A 24,686-nucleotide genomic window follows, 5' to 3' on the forward strand; every position below is an offset into this window, starting at 1 on the left:
ATCTGCCAAAATTTCAATAGCCAAGCGGTACACTTAAAGAGACGCACTCACCCCATTTTTATTGTGTTTAAATATCTTTACCACTTGTTCCCCATCAGACCTAAAATCTCAGAGTTGCTATGAGAAGAGAGTATGTTCTCACTAATTCTGTTTCCTTCAATAGCCGGCACTATTGGGGATTATGTTTCACCTGCCCAGAGGCAGGAGAAACAAACTCACAGAGAAGGCTCGTGGTTTTGCGGCCGCAATCGCGAAAACACATGGATCCGGGAACTTATAAATTTACCCACTACCGTGCGAAAACACGTTCCCGGATCCTGTGTGTTTTTGCATGATAGCGGGTAAATTTTACAGCAAAAAAAGGCTTTCATTGAATTGCCCCCCCAAAAATTTGAAAAATTTCTGAAAAGGCCATTTTTGTTTTGTTTGTTAATTCATGTGTGTTCCCTATTAAAGGGCTGATCTGGCAACCCTCAGAGCCATCTTAAAAGCAGTGTAGGTCCCTGGGCACAGCAATGCACTGTCCCCCTACCCATCCTCCAGCGGTAGGAGTGGGGGGTGCTATCAGCGGTAGCTTTGGTCTTCTGCGGTCAGTAGGGGGTGTTCTATCTTCCGCTGATCATGTAGGACCTGGAGCAGTAATTTCTGCTAATGACTCCTTTACTGCACAGATGGGGTGAGAGGAAGAACACTAAACTGTAGAAGGGGTATTAGGCTGGTACATGACTTCCAGGGTGGTAGGGGGTGTTCAATACGCAGGGGAGGGGTGGATAGTGGAGTGGGCTTAATATTCATAATTTTCTGGTGGGATGGCAGCTTGCTTGACTGCTGATATCTCAAGTTCCTGGAAATAGATTTCTTAGCTTTGAATGCTTTCAGGAGGTACTGGGGACTTGGGGATCAGAGTTTAGAAACCAGAGCAATCCACCAACAAAAATATAAAACTGCATACCAGGCGTGTGGAGCTGGAGCAGGGACCAGCTGCTTGGAAGGCTGAGATCTCTGGGTCTGGGCATAGTAGAGACAAGCTGCCAGTGTCCACTGAAAGGGGCGAGTCCCAGCTTTTGAAGTATAGCCTCAGAAAAACTCTTTTTCAGACAGAACCCGAGATATCTGGTTGGGAAGAAGAATGGATAGGCTTGGAAGGGGACCACTGCTTTGAAGTTGGATATCTCCGGTTCCCCAGGGCCAATTTTCAAAAATCTAGTACACCTGAAAAGGGGGAACCATCAGCTATCAGCCTAGGGCCCTTATACTTCTGCCATCCTTGGGCAAGTGCCCATTGAGCCCATATGAAAAGACGGCCCCTGGCAACCCTACAATACAGTTTCCGCTTTGGGTTACCCCTGCTGTTTAAGAATTCCATAAACACTGTTCATATGGGTGTAGTATGGTATGCCGGTGGCCGGGCTCCCGGCGACCAGCATACCGGCGCCGGGAGCCCGACCGCCGGCATACCGACAGCGTGGCAAGCGCAAATGAGCCCCTTGTGGGCTCGCTGCGCTCGCCATGCTGCGGGCACGGTGGTGCGCTACGCGCGCCCTGCTATTTTATTCTCCCTCTAGGGGGTTGTGGACCCCCACGAGGGAGAAAAAGTGTCGGTGTGCCGGCTGTCGGGATTCCGGCGCCGGTATACTGTGCGCCGGGATCCCGACAGTCGGCATACTGAAGACCACCCGTTCATATTACACTGTCACGTATGGAAATGTTACTCTGCTTTACTCTCAGTCTGGTACATCTGATGTGCAGGAGTTTAGCGTTTCAAGATTCTGGGGTGATATGGTGTCGGGTATGTATAGACCCATCTTGCCAAAATTCATGGGTATTCTAATTTACACAATGGCAACGGATGCCTTCCTGGCAGTATGGCTCCTGAATCTAGTTTGGTGTATCTTTCTGAAGCGGCAACAAATATATATCAAGTATCTGTTGCTTTTGTCAACGGCTCAGTACTGGATGAGAGAGCGCTTCATTATATAACTATATATATATATATATATATATATATATATTGTAGAGGTTAATATGTTTGAAGCTGTTAATCTGACATCTACAGTGTGTAAAATAATAGCCGTGAGTTTATGCCATTTTACAGGAACCACCTCAAGCAGCAATACCGTCGTCGCTGGTCAGGATGGCTTCCCTGATCTGGAAGACAGCAGATTAGCTAAGGACACAGATGAGCGGTGGGTACCAGCAGTGATATTCAGCACTCTCCCTATAACACATACTGTTCTATTTTGATGCAGAGGCTGCTTCCTAATACAGGGGACAGAGCAATCAGATTCATTTATCTGTACCAACCTAGGGACTCCCACAGCATCATTATTATAAATGTGTCCGCCAAAGATTTCTAGTCCTCTTCGTAGTTCTTTATGTGCCTGTTGTTTCTGTGGAACTTGATTCCCAAATCTGCATTACAGAATTTATTATTTTATTGTAACTATGGATCATTATGAAAATCACATGCTAGAACATGGGGGTGGAAAATGTGGGCCGCCAGGCTATTGGATCTGGTCCTGTTTTCCTCCCCCCTCCTCCACAAGTTGTATGCGTCCCTCCGAGTGGGTGCCAGGGTACGCGGACTGCACACTGCCTAATGCTAAAGTATGCTGACATTTAGCTTGTTGTAGCCTTTTGCACATGTGCAGCTCCGCCTCCCAGCTTCCTGTTCTGGCCCTAGTCTACTGGCTTCAGTGTGACTAGCTCCCTCCTGCGCTGGGACCATACGGTGCATATTTGTAGTAAAGTAATAGGCCAGAGGTTCATGTGTGCTCACAATGGGCATATGTATTAAGCCTGGAGAAGTGATAAAGTAGTGATAAGTGCAAGGTGATAACGCATCAGCCAGTCAGCTCCTAACTATAATTTTTCAAATCCGTAATGATTGGCTGGTGCGTTATCACCTTGCACTTATCACTTCTTTATCACTTCTCTAGGTTAATACATCTGCCCCAATGTGCCTTCTGCTTTGGTCCTTCACTGCCCAGCCCTCACCTGACTCTTCTCCATATTTGTTTGTCTATACAACAGTTTGTTTCTTGTTTGTCTCCATCAACTCCAGTCTCTCTCTCCCCTTTGTTTCTGTTCCTTCTGCCCAAATGTTGTATGTGTACCTCTGTTTACTGGTCTAGCCATTACCATCGCCTTTCAGTGTACTAAATATTATATGCACTTACAAGCTAGGACGTCGAGAACACAAATGGTGGTATGAAAAAGTTTATGGCATTATAAGGCCTATATTTACATCTGCGCTGTTATATTGTGTAGAATTTATGTATATGGATATTTTTAATTTCTGTATCTATATAATCATTTCATAAATTTGTTTTAAGGTTTGGGAATGTGATCAGAGCTCATACAAGACTGGAATCCAGATACAGTAACAGCTCCGGGGGATCCTATGATGATGATAAAAGTTAGTGAAGTTTTTTCGTTGATTGTGACAATTGTTCTGGTATTTTCAACACTTGTACCTGCACTGATATCTCGGGTGTAGTATGGTATGCCGGCGGCCGGGCTCCCGGCGACCAGCATACCGGCGCCGGGAGCCGACCGCTGGCATACCGACAGCGTGGCGAGCGCAAATGAGCCCCTTGCGGGCTCACTGCGCTCGCCACGCTATTTTATTCTCCCTCCAGGGGGGTCGTGGACCCCCACGAGGGAGAAAAAGTGTCGGTATGCCGGCTGTCATGATTCCGGCGCCGGTATACTGTGCGCTGGGATCCCGACAGTCGGCATACTGAAGACCACCCGATATCTCAGACTATCCTGATCTGAGTCCCCTTTCACTTGTCAGCTGATACAGGAGTCTGTAAGATTGCTACTGTTCTCTCGATGACCCTATTTCTTGGACAAATAAAACAAAAAAAATGTCATATATCTTGGACAAATAAAAACAAAAAAAAAATGTCAGGTCATGTCATTAATACAGATGCTTGAACCAGATGTATATTATTTCTTGAACTGGTTTGCTGAATTGGTACAAGAATTCAAACATTTTTCTTAATTTCTTTTTTAAACAAAAAAAGGGCTAAATTCTTCGAAGTTTGATTTGATTACTGCATGAACGGTTTTGAACATGATTATGATTAATTTGTTACATTAAACAGAATTTCCAACTCGGTAGTGTTTGCAGTTCAAATTTAACAAAATAATGAATTTCTGTTAAAACCGAATTATATATACAGTACTGTGCAAAAGTTTTAGGCAGGTGTGGAAGAAATGCTGCCAAGTAAGAATGCTTTCAAAAATAGAGGTATTAATAGTTTATTTTTATCAAGTAACAAAATGCAAAGTGAATGAACATAAGAGTGATCTAAATCAAACCAATATTTGGTGTGACCTCCCTTTGCACTCAAAACAGCATCAATTCTTCTAGGTACACTTGCACATAGTTTTTGAAGGAACTCTGCAGGGAGGTTGTCCCAGACATCTTGGAGAACTAACCACAGTTTCTTCTGTGGATGTGGGCTTGCTCAAATCTTTCTGTCTCTTCATATAATCTCAGACGTACTTGATGATGATGAGATCAGGGCTCTGTGGGGGCCATATCATCACTTCTAGGACTCCTTGTTTTTCTTTATGCCGAACATGGTTCTTAATGACATTGGCTGTATGTTTGGGGTCATTGTCCTGCTGCAGAATAAATTTGGATCCAATCAGACTCCTCCCTGATTATTCTGTCCCGTCCCCCCTCCCCGGGGGTTAGGGGACAGGAAGCGGTAGAAATTACCTACCTGCTCCAATGTTCGTATATTCAATGTCGAGATACCACCGTCAGTTTTGTGACCGCTGGGATATAGTATTTGTTCCATACCACGAACATTGCTATTAAACCAGGTTCAAAATATTCAATCATCTTTAATCATGAATAAAAACAAACTTTCTGAAAAAAGTTTCAGTGCAAAATATTCTGTATTACTGAACACTCTTGACAAGTAACTGAAAGCTAACCATTATACATATACAGTATAGATAACATTTCCTTTCAAATCTGTTACATCATAGGTTCTCAAACTCGGTCCTCAGGACCCCACACAGTGCATGTTTTGCAGGTAAGCCAGCAGGTGCACAGGTGTATTAATTACTCACTGACACATTTTAAAAGGTCCACAGGTGGAGCTAATTGTTTCACTTGCGATTCTGTGAGGAGACCTGCAAAACATGCACCGTGTGGGGTCCTGAGGACTGAGTTTGAGAACCTGTGTGTTACATGATCTTGAAATGCTTGTATAATATACTGTATTGGAAAAATGTCTTGTATATGAATGTTTATTAGCTAAATGTTACATTACCAAACCAAAATATTTTGCCATTTTGAAATACTATCATTAATGTGATTTTCTGTTGTAGACGATCCGGTGTCTCCATATATCAGCTGGATGTTAAATATAGTGGAGAGTAATCAGCCGCAGCCTCTGCCAATGCCCTGCAATGGGGGATGCTGGGCACCCCTAGTAGACTATCTACCTGAGACCATTACCCCACGTGGACCCCTTCACAGGTGAGGATGAGATTGGTTATTGTTAACTTGACTGTTGCTAAACAAATAACTAAATAGGATCTTAATATTTATTTTGGAGATATCTGTTTGCATGAGAGCTGTCGCTGGATGAATCCGTTCTATATTTCACATTGTTTGCTTTAGTAAAGTAAAACTTTGACTAGATATTGTTTTTTAAAAGATATTTGTTTTATGTCATGTGCTTTTTATTATATTGTAGAATAGTGTCTTGTAGCTGGTATTACAAACATAGCATTTTGGAACCTTTCTATGTATTGTACAGTTCAACTTTGTCTCCACAAGAGCCCTGTACATCAGCCAGATGTCACTTATTAGCCTTACTTGCTCTACTCTTCCAGTGGGCCAATTTAACGATTAAAAAAAAATCCCTTCATTACATATGTATCCTGCGTATTAATAAGCAAAGCAGAATTCAAATATTCATATAATTTTTGCTACATAATTGTTTATTTCAGTGTGGTACATGTTAGGTGTGTTCAACAAACCTATTAACTGTATTATGAAAAGTTACTGTACTACATGACTTCACTGAGGTGCGGTTTATGCAATTTCTGGCACAGAACATTGTCTGACCACTACAAAAAGCTCCAATGTCACTTTAGAGAAAATGTTGTTTTGGTTTTTTTTTGTAAATAAAAATGCTGACAAAGTTTAAGAGATCATTCCCATTGCTCTCTATGGGGTAGATTTATTAAGCTCGGTGAAGTGATAAAGTGGAAGGTGATAACGCACCAGCCAGTCATCTCCTAACTGTCATTTTTCAAACCCAGCCTGTGACATGGAAGTTAAAATCTGATTGGCTGGTCCTTTATCACCTTCCACTTTATCACTTCACCGAGCTTAATAAATCTGCCCCACTATGTACTAATAGATGACTTACCTGCCTTGTCAGCTGCCGGGAGTAATTATAGAGCAGTATGTGACTCGACTCTCCACACGAGTGAGAGGAATTGTAAATATAATCCCAAACATATTTTTTTATTTTACTACTAAAATATTAATGGCCAGCAAATCAGATATTAGCCCTCATTGCCTAAATTGCACCAAATATGCAAGCTAGTTACTGATTGGTCACTTTGAGGTACTGTGTTTTTGCTAACATAGTAAATATTAACTGCTTTCCCCACAATTTGATTTGATTTCTCGATGATGGTAAGCTTATTATCTTTGCCCACCAGCATATGTTCTTTGTATATATTGTCAGTAATGCTGGATATCCATACTTTCTGATATTACTGCAATGTGCTGGTATAGTCACTGCTCTTGTAAGCCAGTGTGATTTCCCCTGTGGTGTCGGTCTGTGGGCAGCAGGTTTAGCCAGGAATGCAGATTACAGACATGCAGGAGATATCTGGCTGTGATGCTGTGATAAGCATGCCCTCGTGTGAGTTCTGTGCTGCCCACGTGAGCCCGATCATTCCACACTTTTATCAGTGCTGACATTTTTTGCATTACGTCTGCAGGGATGTGTGCTGGATCACGGGTGTCTTGCCCTTTACACTTTTATTATATTTCACTTTGTGTATCTGGTGCTGAGAACCTTCTGGCCAGATCCCGTGTTATCACTTGTTTTGTGAGTTTGTGTATCTGGTGCTGAGAACCTTCTGGCCAGATCCCGTGTTATCACTTGTTTTGTGAGTTTGTGTATATTACTGGTGTTGGCAACCATTTGGTATCCTAGATACCATTCAGCAGTCTGTACAGTGGTTAGCATTGCTGCCTCATAGGGGCTTGTTGCCCAGTTCCAACCCACGTTGTTATCTGCATAGAGTTTCTCCAAATGATGTGAGGGTTTCCACTGGGTCATCCAGTTTCCTCCTACAGTCCTTTAGGACGAGATCAATATGATATTTCGTCTGTCGGGATACCGGCAGCGACCGCAACGTGTCCCCTCACGGGCTCGCTGCACTCGCCATGCTTCGGGCCCGGTGGCGACATTAGGTCACCACAAGATTCTATTCCCCCTCAGGTGGTGGCATGGACCACCACCCAAATGGGGATTCAAGACAGTATTTCACCAGGTGTCTGGATCCCGTGTCGGTATCCTGACAGCCAGGGTCCCGACTGCCTCCCTTTAGGAAACTCTGCAGAAGACTTGTATATAAAAAAAAATATTTAATACCATTATATATTTATTAGTTTTCTTGCCTGGCAGAGCTATTTGCTATTACTGTACAGCCGAGATCATATTAGCGTTCTGCAGCTAGTGCTCTCAGCAGTGTTCTGCTAGCTAGTATTCTCAGACTTGTTCTGCAAACTAGTATTCTCAGAAGTGTTCTGTAAACTAGTGTTCTCAGAAGTGTTCTGCAAACTAGTGTTCTCAGACGTGTTCTGTAAACTAGTATTCTCAGAAGTGTTCTGTAAACTAGTATTCTCAGAAGTGTTCTGCAAACTAGTATTCTCAGAAGTGTTCTGCAAACTAGTATTCTCAGAAGTGTTCTGCAAACTAGTGTTCTCAGACGTGTTCTGCAAGCTAGTGTTCTCAGACGTGTTCTGCAAACTAGTTTTCTCAGAAGTGTTCTGCAAGCTAGAATTTTCTGCTGTGTTCTGCTAATTAGTGCTATCAGCAGTGTTCTCTACGGTGTTCTGCAAGCAAGTGTTTTCTGCGGTGTTCTGCTAGCTAGTATTTTCTGCTGTGGCTAGTGCTATCAGCAGTGTTCTACAAGCTAGTGTTATCTATGGTGTTCTGCAAGCTAGTGTTCTCAACGGTATCCTACTAGCGAGTGTTCTCCACAGTGTTCTGCAAGCTAGTGTTCTCTGTGGTGTTCTGCTAACTAGTGCTATCAGCAGTGTTCTACTAGCGAGTGTTCTCTGTAGTGTTCTGCAAGCTAGTGTTCTTTATGGTGCTCTGGAAAAGCTGGCATGGGGAGGCTGACTGTAACATCCATCAATGGGTAAATGAGTCTGGAGTATAGGAATACATTCTCCCCACACTGCTCACCTTGCACCTATTGAATATAGTTACCTTGTGAATGGCGCTAAAGTAATCACTGGGAAAAAGGAGTCGTCATTTTCCAAGAAATATGCACATGGCACAGTACCGAAGTCTACACTGCACATGTGCCAGCGCGATAGGCGGAGCCAAGCACAGATCTCATATGGGCCCGCAACATGCCCCTGTGTGTTCCTCTGCTGTGCTAGAAAGGTTACATTGTGAGCACTTTTAGGAAGAGATTGATGCCCCTGGAAATTGTACTTTGCAGCACTGTGGGATATGTATTCAATAAGAGTATAGTATGTAACTCTGATATAATGGTGGTTGTACACCGGTGAATCAGATTTCCATTTTGCAAAGTTACTATGAGGTAAGGCAGAGTGTCTGACGAACAGAAGAACATTTTGTATTGCTGATCTGTTTCTGGTGTATCTCGTGCAGGTGTAACATTGCTGTGATATTCATGACTGAGATGGTGGTGGATCACAGTGTGAGAGAAGACTGGGCCCTGCACCTGCCTCTGCTGCTCCATGCTCTCTTCTTAGGCAAGTACCATCTCACGGTATTTTCTCATCACAGCATTATATCCCATTGTTTGCTTTAGAGTTTTAGCAGACTCCTTACCTACCACTGCAAGTTCTGCTGAGTTCTTAGTGACCATGTCACATATACACAGAGGAGACATTCATTTTATGGGTCCAAATCCATGCGGATACATAAGTCAGCATATTAATCTACAAGTTCCTCAGTGATGTTACTGGTTCCTAGCAAATTCATAGATTACTTATTATCTCATGTATCAAGCCTTGGAGAGTGATAAATTGCACGGTAATAAAGTACCAGTCAATCAGCTCCTAACTGCCGTGTCACAGGCTGTGTTTGAAACATGACAGTTAGGAGCTGATTAGTTACTACTTTGTCACCGTGCAATTTATCACTCTCCAAGGCTTGATAAATCTGGATCATAATCTGTCCAGCCTACAAATAACAGAGGCCACCACTATGTGTAGGTTACAGGTTCTATACTACTGAAGGTAATGACTTGTGAACTCACTGCGTTTTCCCGTGATGGGAAGCGGCCCCAGTGTCCTCTGTATTTGGTTATAGAGCTCTCACAGCACATTTCTTCAGGAAAGATGCTCTTTTTTATAAAATCTGCTTTTATTGAAAGATTATTCAATTATACAGAAATATCATATGCAAAAGACATAAAGGGGGGCATGTACTAAGCAGTGATAAAAGCGGAGAAGTGAGCCAGTGGAGAAGTTGCCCATGGCAACCAATCAGCTGCTCTGTATACTTTTATAGTATGCAAATTATAAATCCTACGTCAATGCTGATTGGTTGCCATGGGCAACTTCTCCACTTGCTCACTTCTCCACTTTTATCACTGCTTAATACATTTCACCCTAAGAAACAGAACAAAATTTGAGATATTGAGGGGTAAATTTGCTAAAGGTTCTATGGGGTCTATTTATGAAGCAGTGAAAACAGTGGAGAAACAGACCAGAGTAGATATTGCCCATAACAGCCAATCAGCATCTCCCTTACATTTTATAGAACGTACTTGATAAAGGCTTCCTTCAAAGCTAACTGGTTGCCATGGGCAACTTCTCCACTGTTCCTTTACTCCCCTCTTTTCACTGCTTCATGAATAGACCCCTAAAAATGGAAAGTGGTGATGTTGCCCATACCAACCAATCCGATTCTGTCTATCATTTTCTAGGATGCAATATAGAAATGATAGAAAGAATGTGATTGGTTTCTATGGGTAACATCTCCAATTTTCCTCCAGGGGCAGAATTATATGATGAGTGCAGATAACATGGTCCAGAAAATATGGTGCCTCAGAACATTGAGAGCCAAGATGGCAGTGTATGAAGGATAAATACACGTTTAACAGGAACATCATACATGGTGATACAACATGGGAGAATGACGCATATAGCAGGGTGGAGCGACTATAGGGAGGGGTCCCTGTGAATACCAAACCTAAAGTGGCAGCAGCGATCCCAGCTCCTGCATATTTTAGTGTTGTGTTTAGTTCTATTCATATAAAGTACTAGGCGATTGATCAGGGGCGGGGGGTCCGGGGGTGGGGGTCCGTAGACACCACGGGTGGGAGAGGGGGCGCTTGTGGTGATGCGGAGGCAACACGGGTGGTGGAGTGGGTTGTGTGGGGATGCCGCGGATTGGGCCCGGAGGTACTGCGAGTGAGGAAGGGGCGGGTAATGCTTCTCCTCCTGGAAGCAGCTAAGCTGCTGTCCTCCCTTTGGCAGTGGCTCTCCCGGAGACTTGCACAGCAGCCAGTCACTATTGTTAGCGCCGGTGTCCCACCGCACCGCATTACATGGAAGAAGATGCACTCAATAAACTACAGCTCCCAGCAGCCCTTAGCGCCGGAATGCTTTGGCATTAAGGGCTGCTGGGAGGTGTAGTTTATTTAGTGTGTCTACTTGCCTGTACTGCTGCACGTTGGGACACCGGCTCTAACAATAGTGACTGGCTGACAGAACTGACTGACTCGCTGAATCAATGTAAAAGGTGAGAGTGCTGTGTAGTGTCAGTGACACTGCACACCCACTGCACTGCACAGCACTGTCACCTTTTACATTGATTCAGCGTCCAGACATTACCCATCACCCACTCTATCCGTTACATTAGCCATCTCGGAGCTTCCAGGCCGGCAGCGCTAAATTTAGCACAGCTACGATCAGGCACACTGACGTGCGGGGGTACGCCCAGCACAGGGCTAGTCCGCCCCGCATGCAAGTCCCTGCCCCATTGCAGAAGTACAAAGCATCGCACAGCGGCGATGCTTTTGTACTTCAGGAGTAGCTCCCAGCCAGCTCCGCTCCTGCAAGCTGGCCGGGAGCTGCTCATCGCTGCCCGTGTTGCATCGGCTGTGTGTGACATCACGCAGCCGCCGCAGCCCGCCCCCCCGCACAGTCCGGCCATGCCTGCGTTGGCCAGACCACGCCCCCTAAACGGCGGCTGAACGCCGCCATCCCGCCCAGCGACTGCCTCTGCCTGTCAATCAGGCTGTCGCCTTTTACATTGATTCAGCGTCCAGACATTACCCATCACCCACTCTAGCCGTTACATTAGCCATCTCGGAGCTTCCAGGCCAGCAGCCCAGGTGCTGCGTTGCAAAGTCAGGGCCTCAGGGGATCTGAGCGCGGCTGTGGCGGGGAGGCACAGAGAGTATGTGGCGCAGGGAGGGCTATGCCGGTGGCCGCAGCAGCTTTTGTTCCGCCGTGGCTAGGGAGTGGGGATTGTTGAGACCGGAGGGGTCTGGCAGAAGGACATAGGGGATCATACCATCCCGTTTGCACGCTGCTGTTTTTCGTAGCGGGGCAAACAGGTCGGTTCTGCGCGTGCGCGGCGGCCGCAATGTGCTGGCGCGTCATTGCCCACCGACGACCGTCGCTGGGCAACGACAAGGACGATGAAGAAAGCAATTGTTACCACGATCGCAAGAAGATTGACAGGAGGACGGTGTTCCGGGGTGTCAACTGACCGTTTTCTGGGAGTGGTGCGGAGAATGCAGGCGTTTGCAGGGCGGATGTCTGACGTCAATTTTGGGACCGGACAGGCTGGAGACTTTGCAGCGGGTAAGTAACTCCAGAGCTGCTCAGAAACTTCACAAAATGTTTTTGCATCGCTCGGCTGCACAAGGGTTAGCAGCCTTGCTATGCAAAAAAACCCCTCCCCCATAGGTGGCGTCTAGTTGATCGCACGGGCAGCAAAAAGTCGTTACATGCGATCAACTCGGAATGACCCCCCATAGGACACTGCAGTAAAATGATTTTTTGTTTCCCCTGTCTACAGTGCAGAGACTTGGTGCAGTGGCATACCCTCCAACTGTACCTTTTTGGCAGGTACAGAACCTTTTTTTTATGGTTATTACCGATTTCTGGCTATCCAAACTTCCATTGAAGGTATAGGGAAAGGGGCGTGGCCACGCCACTGTACTCGTGGCCACGCCCCCTTTTCACATTTGTAGCTATTTTTATGTGTAAATTGTTGGAGGGTATGTTGCTGCAGATGCAGTGGGCCTATTTTGGGGTGTGGACCTGGAGCTGCAGCTCCATCAGTCCCATTGTTAATCCTACTCTGGGAACACACAGCAGCCAAAGGGCTGAACCTCCCATTGAATGTAACCTGTGTGGGAGGGCGTATCTCGCCCAATCAGAGTGACAGATCTGGGCAATTATATAGGAGATGACTGTAATTTATGGCTATCAGTATAATACGGAATCCTGACATAACTACGGTTTGTGCCCATTGTAAAGACAATTGTGGTCCTGAACTACAACTCCCAGAATCCATCTTCATCCAGTAGCTGGCTGAGAAATAATGGAGACGTACTGTAGTTCATCTGCTGGAGTTTTAAGCAATATGCAGAAGTGTGAAATGAATGTTAGAATTGTCATACACATTTCTTCGTTATAGTGATAGCACTGGATCCTTCACAGACATTGTTATTCCTAACTTGTAACAAATGTGATAATTTTACGACTGTGACCAGAACTATAATAACGTAATATTATATGAGAGAGGTTGTTAGCTCTCCCTGAAGGAGCACAGGTTCATTAATTTGAGATAGAACTTAACAAGCTAATCTTTCTTACTGTTCACGGCTCATGTTTCCACGTGGGTGTCCTGTAGTTAATGTTATAAACAGGGCCGGGTTCTGGGGCTCTGTGCGCCCCGGGCGGCAATAGGGGGCGTGGCTTCATACAGGGGGCGTGGTCATTTACACCCCCTGTACAGACTGAAATGATGTGCGGTGCGCGATGATGTCATCGCGCACCGCACAGCAAAGGTCCTCTCCACGAAGGGAAACTAGATGCATAGCGTCTAGTTACCTTCGTGGAGAGGACCTTTGCTGTGCGGTGCGCGATGACGTCATCGCGCACCGCACAGTAAAGGACCTCTCCACGAAGGGAAACTAGACGCATACGCGTCTAGTTTCCCTTCACAGCGGGCAGCGGGGGGGCACAGCAGCAGCGGATCTTGCCCTGGTGCGGCGCCCTCCGGATGGCGCCCTGCGCCCGCCGGGAGGCGGCGCCCCGAGCAAAAGTCCTGCTTGCCCGTGGCAAGATCCGCTACTGGTTATAAAGTATGAGAAGTCTGGAACATTAGAGTGATTAGTTTTTCCACATAAGCAATCTTACACTTGGGAAATGACTGTGTAATAAGTAAGGGGGATAGCTATCAAAGCTTGGAGAGAGATGAAGTTGATGGAGATAAAGTACTAACCAATCAACTTCTACCTGACTGTTTGAATAATGACAGGAGCAGATTAGTTAGTACTTTCTCTCTCCAAGCTTTCTAAATCCACCCCCAAATGTCTGATTTTAATGCAGACCTGTTAGATAGCTGTGCACTGCTGAAGCTTCTCCTCAAGCATTGCAGTAGCCCAGTCACAAATTTTCCTGCACTCCTCAATGGGGTGCAAAGGAAAATTGTCTGCGTTAGTGTCCGCAGGGTGCCGCCATTCCGTCAGCACTGGATGACACATACTGTAGTTACTCTATTGGAAGCTCCGCTTTATCCATCTTATTCACCTATATAATATCACCACGTATACAACATTGAAAATGTGATCTGCTTATATTAAAGATACTGTATGTGTTGGACGTCATCAGCCAACCACCATTTATGTGAGATCTTATGATTTGGTCTTCAGCGTGATCATTAGACAACCAGACCTGCACATTTGGGTCATCTGTGTGTGAGGGTTCTCAGTGGCTACAGACCTGGTTGTTGAATGGTCGGTAGGTCATGTGGTGTGTATGTACAGCCACTTTCATTTTAAGTCTCATTTCTTCTTAAGGTTTCTTCATTAAGCTCAGCAGATACTATATTATGCTTCTCATATGTTAATGAATGATCTGCCAAAACAGTCACGCGTGGGGAAAAAGCAGCTAGTGTTTGATCACGGATGACATTCTAATGCATTTAGAACACATGGTCAGCACAGTGCCTGGGCATCTTATAGGACATCTAGGCTCTGAGTGCGGAACATGGCTCATTCCTGATGTTGTGTTGACACCCGTGTCTGTGCACATGGATGTTGGATCTTGTAACACAGCATGCATGTACCTCATAATCCATGCACTATTCTTCCTCCATCATGTGCTGTGCTGAATGCTCCTGACTATGGACCTTGCACTCAGCTTGGTATGCTATGATGATCCTTACACAAACGTATACAAGAACAGTAAAAAGCTTGGGCAAAATTTATAGAAACAGCAGCATACAGTAAGAATTAAGTATTGTTTATGAGAAGAAGAAAGTATTGTAAGAAAGACTTGTAAACAAATACACATTTCTTTGCCTTAGGTCTGGACCATTATCGGCCGGAGGTGTTTGAGCACAGCAGAAGACTTCTCCTCCACCTCCTAATCGCTCTGTCCTGTAACAGCAACTTCTCTTCCATCGCTTCTGTTCTCCTACATGCACGAGAAGTGAATGAAGCCAAAACACTGACTGTGCAGTCAGCCTGCCCATCAGAATACCCCTATGCAGGTAATGGAGTTGGCTTTGGAGCAGCTGAAACCCTGGGCAAAAATTGTGGATGGGCCCCTTGTATGGTAAACACCTGTACTGGCGGTTCAGTGCAATTTGCCCCATGGCCAGCGATACTGTGCAGCATAGTTGTCAGACACATTAAGCCAGCTATAAGATATACATGCCCAGTTACATAAAATCATACACTAGATGTAAAGCTCAGAATGACACATTCATATCGTACAAAACAAACACTGCAAAACACCTGCCCTGGATGAGCCTCTGGAAATGCCTGTGTGCGTGCCGCAGAGAGAGAGACTGATTAAGCACATTCCTGTTTTATCTGATGCAGGAGGCTTTGACTTTCTGTGGGAGCACCAGTCATCTCCAGTGCCAGACTCCGGCCTGAGCTCCAGCTCCACCTCCTCCAGTATCAGTCTGGGAGGAAGTAGCGGGAACATCCCACAGATCAGCCAGGAGATTGAGGATGTTGAAACGTCAGCTGAGACGGATGAAAAAGCCAACAAGCTCATTGAATTTCTGACCACCAGGTGAGCAATGTGGAAGGAGCAGACTAGTTATAAATATGCTGCAGATAAACACATTTTTCATGGGTGTGGTGCGATAGGAAATCATGTTTTTGTTCTTGTTATCGGAGTTTGTGTAACTATGAGGAACACTGTGTTCTGTTCATTGCAATTCATATTTGGAGATTAATGAAAGAAGGCTTATTATTGTGGTATAATTGATGGTATGGAATTAGGGGTTTTCAACATTCAGCCCTTCCGTTGCTATGCAACTGCACATCCCTATATGACCTGCCCTAGTATTGCTCTTAGGACATGGGGGGGTCATTCCGAGTTGATCTCTAGCTGCCGTTGTTCGCTGCGTAGCAATCAGTGAAAAAAACCCAGCTAATCTGCGCATGCGTATGCTCCGCAGTGCGCATGCGCGTCGTACGGGTACATAGTCCATTGTGGTTTTGCACTGGTTGTAGCGACAATTCCAAACGCACAGCCGGCCGCAAGGAGATTGACATGAAGTGGGTGTTTCTGGGTGGCAACTGGTCTTGTTTTGCACAAAACCATTTTGTAGGCGCTCTGCTGCAAAAGCGTTTGCACTTCTGCAAAGCTAAAATACACTCCCCAGTGGGCAGCGACAATGCGTTTGCACGGCTGCTAAAAACTGCTATCGAGCGATCAACTCGGAATGACCCCCATGGTAAGCTGTGGCAGGGTCAGAGCAGCTGGAGGACCGCATACTCGGTAACCCTGGTTTAGAAGATTTATTTTATGGTCAAGAACCATAAGATGAAAAGATCTTTTCATCTGGAAACCGATGCAGAAGCAATTGGAACATTTAGGGGCTCAGTTATCAGCGAATTAGGTCCTGCAAGTTCTTTACCCAGCAAAAATCCGCAGCCACTGGCCTTTTTATATTTAACTATCAGATTCGCGTCTTTTAAGGGGTGTATCGTAGCATTTAGTCCACAGCTCCAAAGTTCGTGATCATTTTTAAAATGTCTAATTTTATTGTAAAAATGTCAGAATATAGTGCACTACCTTTGTAATCTGTTAATAGGTGCTTTCTATGCCGTAGTGCAGTACAATTAAAAAAAAAAAAAAAGTTTTATACACAATTGTTGTTTCTCCATTGAGGTGAATGGTATTAGTGGCCATAGTAACATAAATGTCTCCTTGTGCAAATCTTGGGGGAATATCCTGAACCACACAGGTATAAAAAGATAGCAATAAATCTGGTATGTTCTCCGGCAGTCTGAGAATTGTACAACCCAAAGTCAGACTGTCTTGCCCTAGGTCTAGTTTACAAAAGTATAATGGATAGAAGTAATATGTTTCACAGCAAGGGCCAACAAACAGCAATTACCATGGCAGAATGAGGGATGGAGTGTCTAAATAGAACAAGATGTAGAGGCGATTACTGTAGGTAAGGCTAATGTCACACAGAGTCGTTTTGTGTCTACTTATATGGGTGATTGTACGCCCTCTGTCTGCACATTGTAACATGCAATGTAAGCACTATGGGGCAGATGTATTAAGCCTGGAGAAGTGATAAAGTGGAAGGTGATATCGCACCAGCCAGTCAGCTCCTAGCTGTCATTTTTCAAACCCAGGGGTAGATGTATGAACCAGTGAAAAGAGTGGAGTGAGCCAGTGGAGAAGTTGCCCATGGCAACTAATCAACTGCTACATATAGGGGTATATGCAATTGCGGTCAAATTCACGAAATTGTCGAAAAACGGGACTTTTTCGCCAAAGAAAAAAATCGACAATGCAATTCAGTACTTTCCGTCAAAAAAACGGACTTTCAAAATTCGACTTTTTGAAATTCGACATTTTGTCAAATTCGACATTTCTGCAATGGTACAAATGCGGCAATTCGCCAAAAGTATATTCAATTGAAGTTTGGAAATTCGACAACAGTGCTTTTAGACAGTAAATTCGTCATTTTCAATCCGCCACACTTTGGTGGGGGAATCTAATAAAAAAAAATTAAAACATGTTTTTTTTTGGTGTTTTTTTTATTGGTAATAGCATATCTATTTATATTAGAAGGGATTAGATACTTGGTTTGTCTATTTTGGAGGCACAAGTATTATTTATATATTTTTAAAAATATTATTTATTATTATTATTATTTTTTAAATGGAATGGTAAAATCCCGAAAAAAAATGGCGTGGGGTCCCCCCTCCTAAGCATAACCAGCCTCGGGCTCTTCGAGCCGGTCCTGGTTCTAAAAATCCGGGGGGGAAAATGACAGGGGATCCCCCGTATTTTTAAAACCAGCACCGGGCTCTGCGCCTGGTGCTGGTGCAAAAAATACGGGGGACAAAAAGAGTAGGGGTCCCCCGTATTTTTTACACCAGCATCGGGCTCCACTAGCTGGACAGATAATGCCACAGCCAGGGGTCACTTTTATACAGCGCCCTGCGGCCGTGCATTAAATATCCAACTAGTCACCCCTGGCCGGGGTACCCTGGGGGAGTGGGGACCCCTCAATCAAGGAGTCCCCCCCCCCCCCCCCAGCCACCCAAGGGCCAGGGGTGAAGCCCGAGGCTGTCCCCCCCCCATCCAAGGGCTGCGGATGGGGGGCTGATAGCCTTGAGAAATTTGAAAGAATATTGTTTTTTCCAGTAGTACTACAAGTCCCAGCAAGCCTACCCCGCAAGCTGGTACTTGGAGAACCACAAGTACCAGCATGCGGGAGAAAAACGGGCCCGCAGGTACCTGTAGTTCTACTGGGAAAAAAAATACCCAAATAAAAACAGGACACGCACACCGTGATAGTAAAACTTTTACACACATGTCGACACACACATACTTACCTATGTTCACACGCCGACCTCTGTCCACTTGTCCAAGTAGAATCCGGGGTACCTGTGAATAAAATTATACTCACGTGATCCAGTGTCCAGATTATAATCCACGTACTTGGCAAAAAAAAAAAAACGAACACCCGGACCAAACGGACTGAAAGGGGTCCCATGTTTACATATGGGACCCCTTTCCACGAATGCCGGGACCCCACGTGACTGCTGTCACAGAAGGTCCCTTCAGCCAATCAGGAAGCGCTACTTCGTGGCACTCACCTGATTGGCTGTATGCGCGTCTGCTGTCAGACAGCGCATCGCACAACTCCCTCCATTAGTTTCAATGGTGGGAACTTTGCGGGTAGCGGTGGGGTTACCCGCGGTCAGCCGCTGACCGCGGGTGACCTCACCGCTGACGCAAAGTTCCCACCATTGAATATAATGGAGAGGCTTTGCGATGCGCTGTCTGACAGCAGACGCGCATAGCCAATCAGCAGAGTGCCAGGACGTTGCGCTCGCTGATTGGCTGAAGAGACCTTTCTGTGACAGCAGTCACGGGGGGGTCTCTGCATTCGGGGAAATGCCACGGCCGCAGGGCGCTGTATAAAAGTGACCCCCGGCTGTGGCATTATCTGTCCAGCTAGTGGAGCCTGGTGCTGGTGTAAAAAATACGGGGGACCCCTACTCTTTTTGTCCCCCGTATTTTTTGCACCAGCACCAGGCGCAGAGCCCGGTGCTGGTTTTAAAAATACGGGGGATCCCCTGTCATATTTCCCCCCGGATTTTTAGAACCAGGACCGGCTCGAAGAGCCCGAGGCTGGTTATGCTTAGGAGGGGGGACCCCACGCAATTTTTCCCCCCGTTTTTTAAAAATCGGATCAAAATCCGTCAAATCGGCCGTTTTTCAACAGCGGGACTGTCGAATCCGTTTTTCATTGAATATGGTGAATTTCGGCACCCACTTGCCGGAATTCGATGGTCGAATTGTGTCGAATTAAAAAACGGCAGAAAAATTGCAGCGATTCGCCGCTAATTACATATACCCCATAATCTTATAGAATGTACTTGATTAATGTTACTTCAAAGTTGATTGGTTGCCATGGGCAACTTATCCACTGGCTCACTTCTCCACTCTTTTCACTGCTTCATACATCTACCCCCCTGCCAGAAACCTGACAGTGAGGGGCTCATTTGTGGCTCACAAAGTGCCTGAGAGTCTCTAGCCTAAATGACTTGTTACACATGGGGCAAGATACATTTGAAAATACAGGGGTGTATTTACTAAGAGTTGGATGGAGATAAAGTCAATGGAGATAAAGTACCAGCCAATTCGCTTCTGTCATTTTTCAAACCCAGCCTGTGACAAGTCAGTTAGGAGCTGATTGGCTGGCATTTTATCTCCATCCAAGGCTTAGTAAATAGACCCCACAGTTGTTTATATAATGAAACTCTAGAAACCTTCAAAAAGGCAAGACTCAATACATTTCATTAATGCCTCTTTAGTTTCCATAAAGAAAATACGTATGACCCAAATGCTGAGCTCTCTTTTCTGTTAAGTTTATTTTGCATATTGTATTTTTTTTTTCAATGGAAATGTAAAACACTGGGGGTGTATTGAACCCCGTGGCTAATTTGCACATCGGAGCTATTCAATTAGTGGGGTTTACACCTATGTGCGAGACCCCAGCGTCGGACTAAACCTTGGTCACGGAGCTGTAAGGTAAAGTCCACGTGAAAAAGCACCAAAAACAGTCACGCGTGGGGAAAAAAAACACTGATTATACAGTTTTTGAGCACAGGAAAAAGGCTATTTTATTGAATAGCCTTTTCCCATGCCACAAGTCTTCTTACTGAACGTTGGTAGCAGGGAAAACCCCACGGCTAATTGGATTTCCCCTTGGAATCATATTAAGAGAAAAGTGCTATATACTGTAAATAACATTTTTATTATTATTATTATTACTACTATTATTATTATTCTATTATTATTATTAGTAGAAGTATTTTAAATACAAATGCTATTTTGGAATCTCAGGTACATGATACAGTATACTTATAAAGGCTGGGTGCTTTTGTAGATGTAAACTGATATTTGTTTATAGCCATTAAAATGATTATATGACCGGACACTTCTCTTTTTGAAAAATTCTTCCAATAATTCTGCTCATTGGGATGTTACAACAAGTGGCTCAACACTGCCATCTGCTGCTTAATTTATGTATGACTGGATTCTGTTTTCCTTTATGTGCTGTTGGATATAGCAAAAAAACACTGTAATAGTTTGCCTGTATTTAGTGCACTGCTGGGCAATAATGTAGCAATAAATTGTACATACAGTATATACTAATCTTACCAGTATAGGAAGCTGAGACAAAAGATGAGCGACCTGCCAATTTCCACACTGAGCCTCATTAACAGACTGAAAGATAGGCTGCTAATTAACAATTGTCATCGTGAAACTATATAACAGTAACAAATGAAAGAAGCTGAAACTAAAAGCCGTTTAATGCAATTCAAATATATTAAAATCTTGCAAAATGTGTTCTAATGTTTTCAGAGCCTTTGGTCCACTTTGGTGTCATGAAGATATCACACCTAAAAACCAGAATTCCAGGAGTGCGGATCAGCTCACCAACTTCATGCGGCACGTGGTGTCAGTGTTTAAAGATTCTAAGTCGGGTAATGTGTCTTTCCTACACAGAGTAATTGTTACATACAGGGAGATTTATGAACACTGATTCAGGCCCCGACACTCTTGTGACGGGTGGTCTTCAGTATGCCGACAGTCAGGATCCCGACGCACAGTATACCGGCGCCGGAATCCCGACAGCCGACATACCGACACTTTATCTCCCTCGTGGGGTCCACGACCCCCCTGGAGGGAGAATAAAATAGCGCGCCACCGTGCCCGCAGCGAGCCCGCAAGGGGCTCATTTGCGCTCGCCACGCTGTCGGTATGCCGGCGGTCGGGCACCCGGCGCCGGTATGCTGGTCGCCGGGAGCCCGGCCGCCGGCATACCATACTACACCCCTTGTGACACATGCCACAAAGTACATACAAATGTGTCCTCATACATATAGCTTCAATACGCCACATAGCGGGAGATGTCTGGCATGAGTGAGCTGACAGGTCCTGTGCAACTTCATTAGAGTTGGGCGTCTTTTTCTGCCAAAAATGCGTCTTATTCGCACCTCTGTGTGACTGTGAAGCACAAACAGACTCTGATGAATAAAATCAAATGCAGCATGCCTTTATTCTCTGTGTGCTCTATGCTGTATTTCATATGCAGATACAGCCACAGTCACACACACATGCCGCATATCATTTTATTCAGCAAAAGCTGCTTGTGTGTCATATTCGCATGGTCTTGGCGTGACTAGAAGGATAGTTTAATGTGCATGGAGCTAGGTGTATGTGGACACATCTGTATGCTCGGTGCTTTGTGCATGCGCCAGACCTGTACTGCGCATGTGCAGTACGGGTGTACAACGTCAGGGATTGACAGTCTGATGAAGTTTGGGGGTAGGGAGAGGGCGGCAACAGTCTCCGTATCCCAAAATAGAGGCATGTCGCCGCCATTGTTGGGTAGGTGCGGGGCCAGGATCTCCGTATGAGGACAGAGACTGCCTGGTCTCTTTCTAGTAGATGCGGCGGCCGGCTTGCGCTGCGCCATGGGTCATGCATCCGGCCGATGGTATCACAGATCATCCGATGCTGCATTCTGGGACCCAGCTCGGATCAGTAATGCGTGTGAGAGGCGAGACGCCCCCTGCTGCATTACCATGTTAGTGCTATTGCTGCCGCTTCCATGTAAGCAGCGATACCTCCTCCATCCCCATCTGAATCAGGCCCCTGGGCTGAAGCAGCCAGTCACACGTTTCCTTTTATTTTCAGAACTGCACTAGAATTTGATTGGTTGCTTTGTTTAACACTACTTTCTCTAACGTCCTAAGTGGATGCTGGGGACTCCGTAAGGACCATGGGGATTAGCGGCTCCGCAGGAGACTGGGCACAACTACAAAGAAAGCTTTTAGACTACTGGTGTGCACTGGCTCCTCCCACTAAGACCCTCCTCCAGACCTCAGTTAGATTCTTGTGCCCGGCCGAGCTGGATGCACACTAGGGGCTCTCCTGAGCACCTAGAAAGAAAGTATATTTAGGTTTTTTATTTTCAGTGAGATCTGCTGGCAACAGACTCACTGCAGCGAGGGACTAAGGGGAGAAGAAGCGAACCTACCTAACAGGTGGTAGTTTGGGCTTCTTAGGCTACTGGACACCATTAGCTCCAGAGGGATCGACCGCAGGACCCGACCTTGGTGTTCGTTCCCGGAGCCGCGCCGCCGTCCCCCTTACAGAGCCAGAAGCACGAAGAAGGTCCGGAAAATCGGCGGCAGAAGACTTCAGTCTTCACCAAGGTAGCGCACAGCACTGCAGCTGTGCGCCATTGCTCCTCATGTACACCTCATACTTCGGTCACTGATGGGTGCAGGGCGCTGGGGGGGGGGGGCGCCCTGAGGGCAATAGATAACACCTTGGCTGGCAAAATATACATCATATATAGTCCCAGAGGCTATATAGATGTAAAATTACCCCTGCCAGTATCACAGAAAAAGCGGGAGAAAGTCCGCCGAAAAGGGGGAGGGGCTTCTGCCTCAGCACACTGGCGCCATTTTTCACTCACAGTCCCGCTGGAAGGAAGCTCCCTGGCTCTCCCCTGCAGTCTGAGAAAACTACAGAAGGGTAAAAAAGAGAGGGGGGGGCACTAAATTTAGGCGCAGTATAGATATATATATATATATATGTATATATATATATGTAATATATATAAAAAAGCAGCTATAGGGAAAACACTCATTGATAGTGGGATCCCAGTGTTATATAGCGCTCTGGTGTGTGCTGGCATACTCTCTTTCTGTCTCCCCAAAGGGCTTTGTGGGGTCCTGTCCTCTGTCAGAGCATTCCCTGTGTGTTTGCGGTGTGTCGGTACGGCTGTGTCGACATGTTTGATGAGGAGGCTTATGTGGAGGCGGAGCAGATGCCTGTAAATGTGATGTCACCCCCTGCGGGGTCGACACCTGAGTGGATGGTGCTGTGGAAGGAATTACGTGATAGTGTCGACTCCTTACATAAAAGGTTTGACGACATACCTAATGTGGGACAGCCGGCTTCTCAGCCTGTGCCTGCCCAGGCGTCTCAAAAACCATCAGGGGCTCTAAAACGCCCGCTACCTCAGATGGTTGACACAGATGTCGACACGGATACTGACTCCAGTGTCGACGACGAAGAGACTAATGTAACTTCCAGTAGGGCCACACGTTACATGATTGAGGCAATGAAAAATGTGTTGCACATTTCTGATGTTACCCCCGGTACCACAAAAAAGGGTATAATGTTTGGAGAGAAAAAACTACCAGTAGCTTTTCCTCCATCTGAAGAGTTAAATGAAGTGTGTGAAGAAGCGTGGGCTTCCCCTGATAAAAAGATGGTAATTTCTAAGAGGTTACTAATGGCGTACCCTTTCCCGCCAGAGGATAGGTCACGCTGGGAAACATCCCCTAGGGTGGATAAAGCGCTCACACGCTTGTCGAAGAAGGTGGCACTACCGTCTCCGGATACGGCCGCCCTGAAGGAATCTGCTGATAGAAAGCAGGAGGCTATCCTGAAATCTATATATATACACACACAGGTGTGATACTGAGACCGGCTATAGCTTCAGCCTGGATGTGCAGCGCTGCTGCTGCGTGGTCAGATTCCCTGTCAGAAAATATAGATACCCTAGACAGGGACATTATTTTGCTGAACGTAGAGCATATAAAAGACGCACTTTTATACATGAGGGATGCACAGAGGGATATTTGCCGGCTGGCTTCCAAAATTAGTGCAATGTCCATTTCTGCCAGGAGAGGGTTATGGACTCTGCAGTGGACAGGTGATGCAGATTCCAAACGACACATGGAAGTTCTGCCTTATAAGGGTGAGGAATTGTTCGGGGATGGTCTCTCGGACCTCGTTTCCACAGCAACAGCTGGAAAGTCTACATTTTTGCCCCATGTTCCCTCACAACCAAAGAAAGCACCGTATTATCAGGTACAGTCCTTTCGGCCCAATAGGGGCAAGCGGGTTAAAGGCGCGTCCTTTCTGCCCAGAGGCAGAGGTAGAGGGAAAAAGCTGCAGCATACAGCCAGTTCCCAGGAGCAAAAGTCCTCCCCCGCTTCCTCAAAGTCCACAGCATGACGCTGGGGCTCCACAGGCAGAGCCAGGTACGGTGGGGGCCCGTCTCAAGCATTTCAGCAAGCAGTGGGCTCGCTCACGGGTGGATCCCTGGATCCTTCAAATAGTATCTCAGGGGTACAAACTGGAATTCGAGACGTCT

General features: G+C 45.7%; 1 protein-coding gene across 10 annotated transcripts in view; it reads left to right on the forward strand.

Annotated features, from left to right (window-relative positions):
* Positions 1-24,686, forward strand: part of FRY (FRY microtubule binding protein) — a 761,330-nt gene that overhangs the window by 606,426 nt on the left and 130,218 nt on the right. For all 10 annotated transcript variants that reach the window (XR_010204858.1, XM_063951775.1, XM_063951776.1 and 7 more), the window contains 7 exons: positions 2,096-2,186; positions 3,336-3,418; positions 5,356-5,506; positions 8,904-9,002; positions 14,809-14,999; positions 15,334-15,532; positions 20,870-20,991. Coding sequence is in view for 9 of the 10 variants with exons in the window: in XM_063951775.1 (XP_063807845.1) it covers positions 2,096-2,186; positions 3,336-3,418; positions 5,356-5,506; positions 8,904-9,002; positions 14,809-14,999; positions 15,334-15,532; positions 20,870-20,991 (936 nt within the window). In the remaining variant the exon portion in view is untranslated. The remainder of the gene's footprint in view (positions 1-2,095; positions 2,187-3,335; positions 3,419-5,355; positions 5,507-8,903; positions 9,003-14,808; positions 15,000-15,333; positions 15,533-20,869; positions 20,992-24,686) is intronic.

The sequence above is a fragment of the Pseudophryne corroboree genome, chromosome 2 (genome assembly GCF_028390025.1).
Source record: "Pseudophryne corroboree isolate aPseCor3 chromosome 2, aPseCor3.hap2, whole genome shotgun sequence".
NCBI lineage: Eukaryota > Metazoa > Chordata > Amphibia > Anura > Myobatrachidae > Pseudophryne > Pseudophryne corroboree.